At 34.9% G+C, this 13,836-nt stretch overlaps 1 protein-coding gene across 1 annotated transcript; it reads left to right on the forward strand.

The window, feature by feature from the left end:
* Positions 1-3,737: 3,737 nt before the first annotated feature.
* Positions 3,738-12,407, forward strand: LOC118048218 (pleiotropic drug resistance protein 2). Its single transcript, XM_035057813.2, has 20 exons — positions 3,738-4,694; positions 4,768-4,888; positions 5,110-5,198; positions 5,413-5,497; positions 5,618-5,908; positions 6,028-6,118; positions 6,407-7,307; positions 7,545-7,705; positions 7,859-7,962; positions 8,108-8,273; positions 8,360-8,443; positions 8,790-8,926; positions 9,383-9,715; positions 9,846-10,136; positions 10,248-10,331; positions 10,568-10,701; positions 10,787-11,014; positions 11,177-11,348; positions 11,488-11,742; positions 11,873-12,407. Exons 1-20 carry the CDS (start codon positions 4,303-4,305, stop codon positions 12,140-12,142), a joined length of 4,389 nt encoding a protein of 1,462 aa, XP_034913704.1. The 5' UTR covers positions 3,738-4,302; the 3' UTR covers positions 12,143-12,407.
* The last annotated feature ends 1,429 nt before the right edge of the window (positions 12,408-13,836 follow it).

Raw genomic sequence — 13,836 nt, forward strand, 5'->3', positions numbered from 1 at the left:
ATGTTTATGTTTATTATTAATAAAACAGAACCATTTAATAAATTTACAGAAATTGTTATCTATAAATTTAAAGCTTTAATGTATCTTGAAGATATATTGTTGATAACCCTACAGCAAATATAATAAAAATAATAATATTTTAAAAATAATAATCTTGAGTCTTTAAATCTATCTACTATGAGCCCATTTGGGGCTGCGTTTAAACCTGTGTTTTGGCAAATTTTAAATTTTTTTTTGTTAAAATTGAGCGCGGTTTATACTTTTTGGATCGTTTTGATATGTTGATATCAAAAATAATTTTTAAAAAATAAAAAAAATCATTGTCATGTATTTTAGCACGAAAAGTTATTTCAAAAGCAACCACTACCACACTGCCAAACACAATTATATATCACAACAAAGAACTGGAGCCAGAACTGGAGCTGTAACGATATCCAGCATTTTAGCTTTTTCAAGAATGCCTTGTCCCTTTTTTTATTTAAAGAACCTGGCGTGTAGACTGTAGAGTGAGATGGGAGAAAACTTCCTTTTCTCTTGTGTAGAAGGCGGTGACTCGGTTTTTATTAAAATGTATCCAGGTTTTTTTGGTGTATGTATTTTGGGAGAGAATGTGTGAGTTGGAGGAGAGGGTTTGAATTTTTTTATTTTTTTTGTCTTTTTCTTTCCCGTTATTTATTTCCCTTTTAAGTTTAACAATGTACTTTGATCTAAACAGGCCCTCACTTTTTTTTTTGTAGCCTTGTTTTTTTGTTTTCTTTGTATTTTTTCAAACATGCCCTTTTTATTATTTTAATTTCAGATTTTTAAGGAATTATTTGGCAATTATTTTTGGATCTCTCTTGTATTTTTATCCTCTTATATTTAATATTTGAGATTGTGATTTACATGCGAGGTGTTTTTTTAATATTAAATAAACTATTTTTTTAAAAAACACAATATAGAAAAACAACAAGAGTCTTTCTTTAAAATTCATTTAAATATTTTAAAATTGTACATGGACAACTTTCTCCAAAAAAAAGTCATAGTTTGCATTTTTAATAGAAACAAAATATAAAAAGCAAATATGAACAAAAAATCATTTACATGATTTAGCATAAAAGATAATTTTTATATTTTACATGCATTATGAATTTAATAATAAATTTATTAAAGTCATAAAAAAATGGTCTAAATTTAAAAAAACCAACGAATTTTTTTTTAACACCAACAAATAAGTTTCTTTATTTTGTGTGAGGTGTGCAAGCCCATCGTTATAGGTTTAGGAGTACTTGGCTTGTTTGTTAAACAACTCTTAGCTTTTTTATTTTTTATTTTTAATTTTAGAATAAATCTATATTTAAATAAATTTATTGAAATAATATTTAGACAATTATCCAATTATATTATAGTTTTCAAAAACATTAGAGCTTTTATGTTAATATTAACAATTACTTCATGATTAATTATATATGAAACTAATATGCAAATTAAAGAAAAAACAATTCCCATTCATGTTCAATAAGAATGTAATATCAATTTCTTTATTTGTTATTATAAATTTTAAAATTTTATTTTTCTTATATTTATACATGCATGTGTGTAAAAATAATTAATTCATGATTTGTTTTTCATTGAAGCTTGCTTTAATGATTATATAATTTTTTTATTGAAAAAAATAATGCTTGCTTTTTGTCGAAACAAAAAAAAGAAATGCATGAACAAAGAAAGGTTATTTTTTTTATTAAAAAGATACATTTCCCTTTTAATCCAAGTCACTAGAGTCTTCACAGATATTTTTTTAAAATGTCATTTATTTGTATTCAATAAATCATTCTTCTAATTAATAAAAATATATATGTTATTGTCAAAAACAATTACATGAATAGAAGAAGATAATTTTAACTAAAAAGTATTTTTCATCTAGAATTTTAATTATTATATTTTTTATAAATATCTATTTTAATTTATATATAATTAAATAAAAATATATTTTTAAAAAGTGCTCGATAACAACACGTGGGCTCATCAACGTACACACAGCAAACCACAATAAATCTATTCTGAGCACATCTGTTTTCAGTTATATTAAAAGATCATTAAACCACAATTTTGAATTTATCAACTAGTTGTTTTTTTGACTTGTATACGTATAATAAAATATTCTATGATATTTTGAATTTTCCGCGAGGATAGCATGCATAGGCCTCCATCCCTAGTTTGTTTTCCTCTCTCTCTCTCTCTCTCTCTTTAATTTTCCTAATTTTGAATTTATCAAATTTATGTTTACTACTTTTATACATATAATAAAATATGCTACGATATTCTGTGTTTTCTAATAAACTATTTTTATGTGATTTTATGTCTATAAAAATCATTATATGATATTTTTTCCGTCAAACTATTATAATTTTTTTTAAAGAAAAATCTCTATTAAAGAGTATAATAATTCATAATATAATATATAAAATATAAAAGTATTTTCATCTAGTATTTCAAGAATTAGATACAAAGACAATTCAAAAATTAATGTATATATTTTTACTTCAAACTAACATATTTTTTATCGAGTAGAGAAAATATATCTATTAAAAAGTATGTGAAAAAGTGTCTAAACTACATGTTAAACGTAAAATGCACGCACAATAAATATTCTAAACATAAAGTGACTTTATTTTTATAAAAGTGACACGATCTGTTACACATAATTTAGGATGTGACGTAATTTTTTTAATTTTTAGTGTATAGTATTTTACTCAATTAATTAAAGGTACATACTATTCAATTTTTCACAGCTTCATTAATTCTTTGCAACAAATAACCAGCAGAAAATGATTGTAATTTATTACATACTTGCTTCAGATCCTTGCATAATCTAAGGTAAACATAGCATAATTATCTTGTCGGTGTTATTTTGTGTGTAGTTTGCTATCTTTATTAATTTGATGTGATGATATTTTGTCATCTACTTGCTGCTTAACGGGACCGAAAACTCGATGAGCAACCGCCACCATTCAACACGACGATACCACCCCTTCTTCCGCCATAACTGTTCTCTATTTTGTCGTTTCTCTCACCGGGTGTCCTCGTGAGGTGACGAGGCATTCTAGAATTGACCTTTCCTTGAATGCGCTGAACTGGTGAATGTGCGCCTTTACAGTGGAAAATCACATTACACGGGGGGGATTCCAAGGCACTCAAACATCAATGGCGTTACAGTTTTCTCATGGTGCAGCGGTAAGCAGGAGTAGATTACACGTGAGTATTTGTTTTTCGGATTTGATGGCTAATAAATAGTGTATAAATATTATTAAATTCAACTTAAAATATACCCGATTCTAATTATATATATATACAGAAGATTTTTTTAATACAACATGATACATACTGAAATAAAACATAAATATATAAATGATATTATTTTATTATTTATTAGTTAATAAATAATACATTTTTTAATAAATAATTTATGGATATCCGTGCATGGGTATGGAAATAAAAAAATCAGCCCATTTATGCCGAACTTACCTACAGCCTTTTGACTTTCTAGAAGGCGAGGCAATTAACGGAACGACCACTAACGGTGGGAGAGGCTGCTAAATACTACAAGGTGCAAGTAGGATGTGGACCTCCATCCACCTCGGCAGATCAATTATTTAATATTACATAAACTGGTTTTCTTGATTCCAATAATATTAATTAATAATAAAGGAATGAGGCTGTTGTTTTTTGAAGACGGAATTTCTTTGTTGACTGACTCGTCGATGGCGGATGAGAGAAGAAATGGACGGTTGAATGGGGAAGGTACCGGCTACTAGAACAAGGCGTGACACCGTAAAGAATCAAACGCTAATAAACTAATAAACAGGGAGACGGCTAGCATAGATGCTTTCCCTTCGAATATTCACAGTACTACAGAGAAGATAACAAACTTTGATGGGGAGGGTGAGAGTCGTGCTATTCAAACTTAAATTAGAAAAGCCGGTAACTTGACTGGAGGCTACCCAGCCAGCCCTCCATTTGACTTGGTGGTTTTTTCACATTCTCCTCCTTTAAATAGTCTTTCCACTAATTATTAACATCCACATTTGCCAAATCCCGAGCTTTCTTTCAATGTTAAGAGACAGAGAGTCATGGGTCCTCTTGGTGGAGTTTCAGGTTTCTTTCCCCAACCATGAATGGTGAAATACCTGTAGAATCAGCCAGATCGAGTTTCATTTACTACTTGTAGCTGTTAAAATCATTAAGTAAAGCTTAGTTATAAAGACAACAGGGCAGAATTGTAGACAAGTACTACTGGTTTTGTTTTTATAACTACGTGCAAAGATGGCGGCAGTTTTAGCCGGAGATGATCTGGCAAGGTCAATGAGCAGCAGCAGCAGGAGGAGCTTTAGTTACAGGAGCTGGGCGTCTGCTAGCATAAGAGAAGCATGGACTGCACCGGTGGACGTTTTCAGCCAGAATAGCGGGAGGAGGCAGCAGCAGATGGACGACGAGGAGGAGCTGCGATGGGCAGCTATCGAGAGATTGCCGACTTATGATCGGATGAGGAAAGGGGTGCTAAGGCAGGTACTTGATAATGGAAGAATAGTTCAAGGTGAGGTTGATGTAACAAGGCTTGGAATGCAAGATAAGAAGCAGTTGATGGAGAACATACTTAGAGTTGTTGAAGAAGACAATGAAAAGTTTCTGAGGAGAGTTAGAGACAGAACTGATAGGTATATAATTTTTCCTTTTCCTTTTCCTTTTTTCTGTATGATCAAGAGGTTTAATTAATTTCTCCATGTATAGGGTGGGGATTGAGATTCCAAAGATTGAAGTTCGATTTGAGCACTTATCAGTGGAGGGTGAAGTTTTTTTTGGGAGCAGAGCACTTCCTACCTTACTTAATGCCACGCTGAATGCAGTAGAGGTGCTTCTTCTTCCTCTTCTTCTTTTTAACTGATTACAAAAAGAGGGTGGTGAATTTATTTTTCCTTGAAGCTTTGTTCTCATTTTGAATTGATTATGATTAAATTTGTTATTGATTATTGACATGAGCTATATAGTTGTTTTGTGTATGCCATTTTGATCAAGTGAAATATGGATGATTACTTATTCTGTGTTTCTGTTCTAATTTCTTGTGTACATTAGAGTATTCTTGGATTGGTTGGGCTTGCTCCATCAAAGAAGAGAACAGTTCAGATTCTTCAAGATATCAGTGGAATTGTCAAACCATCACGGTATTTTTCTGAAACTACGGATTGATATATTCTAATTCCTCTTTTAGTAGGAACAGGATGATGGCAAAAGGGGAGTGTGTGTGTGGGGGCGGCGGATGCTTGTATACTGAATATCTGTTCTTCATCTTCTTTCATCTTGTGTTTATCTGATGTAAAAATCAAGTCTTGATTTTTTAGTACTCGCGTTTATTATTGCTCACATGGTCATTTTCAGGATGGCCCTACTTCTGGGTCCTCCAAGCTCGGGGAAAACAACAATGCTAATGGCACTCGCAGGCAAACTCCACCGGGAGCTAAGAGTATGTTTCGTGAATCTTGAAGCTAAATCATTCTCGGTTTATTAGCCCTTTGCCTGACTGGCTGTATGATAAGTTATTTAATCTCAGTATAAACTTGTTTAATCTTCTCTTTGTGAACAGTCATCCGGGAAGATCACCTATTGTGGGCATGAGTTGAAAGAGTTTGTTCCTCAGAGGAGTTGTGCTTACATTAGTCAGCATGATCTTCATTATGGAGAGATGACAGTCAGAGAGACATTGGATTTTTCTGGACGCTGCTTAGGTGTGGGTACGAGGTATGAACTGCTGGCGGAACTCTCTAGGCGTGAGAAAGAAGCAGGAATTAAGCCAGATCCAGAAATTGATGCGTTCATGAAAGCCACAGCAATGTCAGGACAGGAACATAGTTTGGTCACTGATTATACTCTCAAGGTTTGGTTGCTTTCTGCATTTAAAGTTGGTCCATTTTTATCCTGTTCTTACCTTTATTTTGCTACTCCATTGAACAACTCAAGTTGCAATATTGACTCCTTAAGGATCCTTAACTGCAGTTACTCGGATTGGATATTTGTGCTGATATTTTGGTTGGGAATGACATGAAAAGGGGTATTTCTGGAGGGCAGAAGAAGCGTGTGACTACCGGTAACACCCCACCTCCTCAGTAGATTTAACTAACTGTTGAAGATAGAAAAATCCACTCTCTTGCGATCCCAGTTGTCACTTTTCTAGTATCAATAATGCTTGCTGTCAGTTCTCTCAAAATTTGTTCAAACACCAGCTGTACCGGTTATCTTTACAGTAAACTCTGCTTTTGGAAACCTATAATGTCTATGCTCCTGAAAACTCATTTTTCTCCATTTGCTCTTCTTCAATAATTTTTTCCTTTTGACAATGTTGCTTGCTAAGACGCATCGTGTAAACTGAATGCAGGAGAGATGTTGGTGGGACCAGCAAAGGTTCTTTTAATGGATGAAATATCTACAGGGTTGGACAGTGCCACTACTTTCCAGATTTGCAAGTTCATGAGGCAAATGGTCCATGCCATGGATGTAACTATGATAGTTTCTCTCCTGCAGCCAGCACCAGAGACATTTGAGCTTTTTGATGACATTATCCTGCTTTCAGAAGGTCAGGTTGTCTATCAAGGTCCACGCGAGCATGTCCTTGAATTCTTTGAACACATGGGTTTCAGATGCCCTGATAGGAAAGGCGCTGCTGACTTTTTGCAAGAAGTAACTTCCAAGAAGGACCAGGAACAATATTGGTTCAGAAAGAATATACCTTACAGATTTATTTCGGTTCTTGAGTTTGTGCAAGGTTTCAACTCTTTTCATGTCGGTCAACAACTTGCTTCAGATCTTAGGACTCCTTATGATAAATCAAGGGCCCATCCGGCTGCATTGGTCAAGGAAAAGTATGGCATCTCAAATTTGGAGCTGTTCAGGGCATGTTTCTCAAGAGAGTGGCTGCTGATGAAGCGGAACTCTTTTTTGTATATATTCAAAACAACCCAGATAACAATCATGTCAATAATTGCCTTCACAGTGTTTTTTCGGACAGAAATGAAAGTGGGGACTGTACTCGGTGGACAAAAATTTTTTGGAGCATTGTTTTTCAGTCTAGTCAATGTGATGTTTAATGGGATGGCAGAGCTTTCGATGACAGTTTTCAGGCTCCCTGTCTTCTATAAACAGAGGGATTTCTTGTTCTTTCCTGCGTGGGCTTTCGGCTTACCAATATGGGTACTCAGGATTCCATTATCGTTAATGGAATCAGGGATATGGATTATCCTAACATATTACACGATTGGTTTCGCTCCTTCTGCTAGCAGGTAAGAAGGGTTTGAAGTTTTGCAATTCCCAACTCCTTTTCATTTGAACTCCATTTGCACTTGCTGGGAACTTTTTTTTTTTTTTTTCTCCTTTATGTAGTTGCGGATGGCCTCTTAGTTAGATGTTAGATTTTCATTTTATTTTTTCATGTACTAACTCTTAGGATAAATATATTGAGTGAATTTACAATCGCTTCAATAACTTTTAACAACAAACATCTCCTCTGTTTTCTTCAGGTTCTTCAGACAGTTCCTTGCATTTTTTTGCATACATCAGATGGCTCTGGCCCTTTTTCGTTTCATTGCTGCTGTTGGAAGAACACAAGTCGTTGCAAACACACTAGGGACCTTCACCTTGCTTTTGGTTTTCGTGCTCGGAGGATTCATTGTTGCCAAAGGTAAGCAGACAGCCCTTTTACTATTGCATCTAGTATTTAACGCAAAACACCATCTAATCAACTTGTTATTCCTTTCAACAAAACCTGTGAATCCTTTAGATTCTCTCTAAGGAAATGATTTAGTTAAGCATTCTTTTCACCCTTTGGCTACAGACGACATTGAGCCGTGGATGATCTGGGGCTACTATTCCTCTCCTATGATGTATGGACAGAATGCCATTGTCATGAATGAATTCCTTGATGAAAGATGGAGTGTGGTAAGATGTCTTAATTTATATTTTCATTCTATTATAGATACAATATTCTCTTAATTTCAAACTTAAATAGATGTTATGGAGCCTGCAAGCTTTTTGCGCCAAAAATAAATCATCATCAAAGTTCTATTACGTTTTTTAATTGCAGAATAATACGGACCCTAATTTCGCTGGAGAAACTGTTGGGAAAGTGCTTCTGAAGGCTAGAGGCTTCTTTACTGATGATTATTGGTTTTGGATTTGTATCGGAGCACTCGCTGGGTTTTCGCTTTTATTCAACGTTTTATTTATTATAGCATTGACTTTCTTGAACCGTAAGTCACTCAGCCTGATGCTCATTCTGGGTTATTGGATGGAGATGAAATTTCAATATGACAAATGTGTGGAAATTCTCTTTCAGCTTTGGGAGACTCAAAAGCAGTCGTTGTGGATGACGATGCGAAGAAGAATAAGAAGACGTCAGCTGGACAACAGAGTGCAGAAGGTCTGACACTTTCAAAGCCTTTTCCTTTTCCTCCCTTCACTTTTTGCAGATATAGCACATTTCACCAAGTCAATCATGGCTCTAACTTAATTCAAGAAGGTAGCATACAATATGCCTGAACATGAGTATTAGTTGAGAAGATTGACATTGTGATGATATTAACATATCCCAGTCAAATGTTCAGAAAATCCCCGACCACCTCAATTGCCCTCCGACTGGAATGAATAAGTGTCTGGAAAATGAAGAAATTCACAGTCTGGACATTTACATGTTGCTATTGTAAACATGCTTATTTTGTGGAATCGAGTTTCTAGGATATTATATTTTATTCTGTGATCAATTACAGGTATTCCTATGGCAACGAGAAATTCTACAGAAATTGGTGGCGCAGTGGATAATTCAACAAAAAGAGGAATGGTTCTGCCATTCCAACCCCTTTCACTTGCATTCAACCATGTGAGCTACTATGTGGATATGCCTGATGTAAGTAGTCATCAAGTTTTTCATTTTTTTGGGCATTTACACCGAAGTTTTTTGTTCTTGAAACTTCTTTTTTCTGGGCAAGATACACTCGATCTGTATAACCAGGGATGTTGCGGATCTCCTGAAAGTGTCTTGTCAGGAAACACGTGTACATTGTTCTTGATTAGAAAACATATTAGCCTTATAGATAACATTTTCAAATGTAAATTTCTCACCCTTAGGTAACATTGAAAGTTCACTGCTACTGGCCAAAAGTTTCAACTCTGGAACACATGAAGGTTCTTGATTTGTTTTAATGTATTGAAGAGTTAAACTGATTTTCAACTTACAATAGAATAAAATAAAAACTTCTTCCCATGTTAAAGATGAATTGCAGGCAGCTTATGTTCCCCTAGAGAAAAAAACTTGGTTTTTATTGTTGGACATTGAGATCAAAGGTTGTTTTTTCCATGCCAGGAAATGAAGGGTCAAGGAATTGATGAAGAGCGTCTTCAACTGCTCAGAGATGTTAGTGGTGCTTTTAGACCAGGGATATTGACTGCACTTGTGGGCGTAAGCGGTGCTGGGAAGACCACCTTGATGGATGTGTTAGCTGGAAGGAAGACCGGTGGTTACATTGAAGGAAGTATTAACATCTCAGGCTATCCAAAGAATCAAGAGACATTTGCTCGTGTGAGCGGTTATTGTGAACAGAATGACATTCATTCACCTCGTGTTACTGTTTATGAATCTCTTCTGTACTCAGCCTGGCTCCGTCTTCCTAAAGATATAGATACAAAAACCCGAAAGGTATGTAATGTTTCTCAGTAATCAGTTATTCCTGGATTTTTGAGAAGTCTTTTTTCTTCAGAGATCGTACCCTCTCTTAATTTCCTTGTACGATTTATTATTCTTATTATCTTCACTATATGGTCCACAGATGTTTGTTGAAGAAGTTATGGATTTGGTTGAGCTAAATCCCCTCAGAGATGCCTTAGTTGGACTTCCAGGTTTAGACGGCCTATCAACAGAACAAAGGAAAAGATTGACCATAGCAGTAGAGTTGGTAGCTAATCCCTCTATCATATTCATGGATGAGCCAACTTCTGGTCTTGATGCTAGAGCTGCTGCTATCGTGATGCGTACTGTCAGAAACACTGTGGACACAGGTAGAACTGTTGTGTGCACCATTCATCAGCCTAGCATAGACATTTTTGAAGCTTTTGATGAGGTAAATTTCAAGTTTTTGAATGTTGCCTTTTGATTTTGATTTTGATTTCCCCTCTTTTTTGTGTGTGTGTGTGTCAAATTTGAATGCAACTTGATATTTTTCTTGTTCCAGCTGTTGTTGATGAAAAGAGGAGGTCAAGTCATTTATGCCGGATCTCTTGGTGACCGTTCTCACAAGCTCATAGAATATTTTGAGGTGACAATTTCTCCTGTCCTGTGTCCATCTATGATTCCTTTAGCATCAAAGAGAATTTTTCCTTTCTTCTAGGGAATAAATAGTAGGGTTACTAATCGTGCCTCATGTCCATGCATAGCTCCTGATCATTCCCACTTCCCAGGCATTGAAATTAAGTAGTCTAATACTGTAGAATGTTATTTCAAGTTCTAGCGAAATAAATTGTGATATTAACTAATATTTTTATTTAAATACAGGCTGTCCCAGGCGTTCCCAAGATAAGAGATGCTTATAACCCTGCAACATGGATGCTCGAAATTAGTGCTCCTTCAATGGAGGCACAACTGGATGTAGACTTCGCAGAACAATATGCCAACTCCTCTCTCTATCAGTAAGCCTGGATATATCATGATAGCCATAAATTGCCTGGAGTTTTTGGAGTTTTCTTCTTATTTTCTATGTTGAAATGCTTTCAGGAGGAATCAGGAAATTATCAAAGAGCTAAGCACACCAGCACCAGGATCCAAGGATCTCTACTTCCGAACCCAATACTCCCAAACTTTTCTTACTCAATGCAAAGCTTGTTTCTGGAAACAGCATTGGTCTTACTGGAGAAACCCTCGTTATAATGCCATTCGTCTGTTCATTACATTAGCCATTGGAATAATTTTCGGTCTCATCTTTTGGGACAAAGGACAGAAGACGTAAGGCTTTGAATTCTGTCTTGAAAAATAATTGTTGTACCCATACTAATGCTTACTTTATACCAGTATACGGCAGGAGTAGCATTCAATTGAATGCCATATGTTATCGTCTTGCTTTCAATTCTGCACTCATACTGACAGGTAAATTTGATTTGTTAACAGATTTTCCCAGCAAGATCTATTGAATGTTTTCGGAGCCATGTACGCGGCGGTGCTTTTCCTTGGTGCAACCAATGCTGCGGGGGTGCAGTCTATAATTGCTATTGAGAGAACAGTTTTCTATCGCGAAAGAGCAGCTGGAATGTACTCCCCATTGCCTTACGCATTTGCGCAGGTAAAAATATGCAGGGAGCCTCTTTTAATTTACAGGACAATTTCTACCCCCATCCTCCATCCTTCTCTTAATTCACCATGATCAGTAGGACTCCAATGTCGTTATAGATGCTTTCAGGCTGACAGGATAATTCTTGCAGGTGGCCATAGAAGCAATTTATGTAGCAGTACAAACTATTGTTTATAGCATTATCCTTTTCTCCATGATGGGCTTCGAGTGGACGGCTGCAAAGTTCTTGTGGTTCTACTACTTCATATTCATGTGCTTTGTTTACTTCACATTGTTTGGGATGATGGTTGTTGCATTGACCCCTGCCCCACAAATTGCTGCCATTTGCATGTCCTTCTTCACGTCCTTCTGGAACTTGTTCTCTGGTTTCCTTCTTCCTAGGCCTGTAAGTAATCTTAAACTCAGCTGCATTATATTTAATAAATCATTCGCCATGTTGTTATTTATAATTGATGAATGATGATGCATGTTTCTTTGTGCAAATAAAAACTAATAATTTTGCACATTCATGACAGGAAATACCTATTTGGTGGAGGTGGTACTACTGGTGTTCTCCGGTGGCTTGGACATTATACGGCCTCGTGACATCTCAAGTGGGTGAAAAAACTAATAAAATCACCGTACCTGGGTCTGCAGATGTGCCAATAAAGGAATTCCTCAAAGGATACTTGGGATTTGAATATGACTTTCTTCCCGCCGTGGCTGCCGCCCATCTTGGATGGGTTGTCCTCTTCTTCTTCCTGTTTTCCTATGGTATCAAGTTCCTCAACTTCCAGAAGAGATAAAACCTACAGCTTCACTACTGTAGTCCTAGAACAGTTTAATAATACAGAAAATCAAAGGTGTAATTATTCATAGATGGGGAAGCAAAACGTCACCCCTGTTCTTGGCCTTGTTTTTTGATTTATTTTTTTTTTCCCTCTCGATCTTGTGTGTATTACTACAGCATTCTTTTGACCTGGCTTTCATAAGGGCAGTTATTAATAAACGGCAACAGATGTGTTCCTACAGAATTCAGAAGCTGAATCAAATGTTTGGTTTTGTCCCTTCTTTTCTTTTCCTTTTTACAACAACTTTTCTACTTTTCCATTCATGAGCTATGCATTAGATTCAATTCTGCGTTGAAAAGAAGATTCACCTCTGCTGGGGCTTTTTGTTTTTTCGCCGAGAATAACAAACACTAATATACATCTATCAGAATCTCTTTCCTTCTAGAAGCTTCATATTCGAACCTCTCCGTTGTTGGAAGAATTCTGATTATAACTTTGGTCACCCACGGATGGCATTTTCATTGATATCTTGGAAAATCTTCAAAAGGTACTAGTCTTGTTTTGTGGATCTAGACTTTTATGCTCAAAATAGATTTGATATTAGATACGTCCACACTCCACAGACCCACCAAAATTTTTTCAGCGAAAAAAAAACCGAAGAAAAAAACATGAGATACGAGTCATTAATTTAATTAGTATTTTAAATGGTATGATTACAAAATATAATAATAATAAATAAACTGATAAAAAAATAATAGTAAAAAAAAGAAAGTAAAAAGAACTCAATTTAATAAATCAAATGAGAACTTAATAACTCTATAAAAATCAAATTGAAAAGAAACAATATCAAAGCTTAATCTCTAGAAAATAAAATGTTGAAAAATAAAAATTAAATAATATATATAATTAAAAAAAATCAAAAAACTCGATTCGAGTCCACCCAAGTAAAGATACAAAATCTTTGACTTAGTCATGATACCAAGGTGATTGTGTTCAAAAGAAAAATGAGTAAATAGCCTATTAATTTTTTTTTGAAAAAAATAGTAATAGAAAATACATGGACTAAATATATATAAAAAAATTAACGATGTGAAATTTTAAAGGGGTTGGAACTGAATTTAAAGAGGAAAGATAGAAGAAAAAAAGGGTCGCCTACACCAAACCAGTGATATGTTTGGCACACATGCAACCCCATTATGTAAGGAGTGTATAGACCTTCAAAATGCTGCCTCGAAAGGTGATGCTTAATGGTCAGACAACCCCGTATGTACTGCCTGAACGATGTAGGGTTGTTCACACGTGTAAATAGGTTTTTTAATAATATTTAATATATAAAAATTTCAATAATTCCCTTAAATAACTTTCAAATTAATATCAATGTAATAGGATAAAAAAAAGTTTTTGTGAGAGAGTTATATTGGTTTTATCTTTAAGGGCTTTAAAGTAGTTTAACTGTTTTAAAAAAATTGAAAATGTCATAGCACCCCGATTGAAAGGCATCATATATTCTTTTATTGTGAGGGTATATTAGTAATTTTATCATATAAGAAAATAAAACTATTAACCCAACCCTGCATAAATTGTTAACAATAATTGTATTATGGTGAAAAGACCACATTGTCTCCTTGCCTATTCTAAAGATTTTTTGGGCGAGAGGTTATTTGTCAAATCACTATTTCAATGAATATTGATATGTTTGTAGAGCTACA

Source organism: Populus alba, chromosome 6 (genome assembly GCF_005239225.2).
Source record: "Populus alba chromosome 6, ASM523922v2, whole genome shotgun sequence".
NCBI classification, from domain to species: domain Eukaryota; kingdom Viridiplantae; phylum Streptophyta; class Magnoliopsida; order Malpighiales; family Salicaceae; genus Populus; species Populus alba.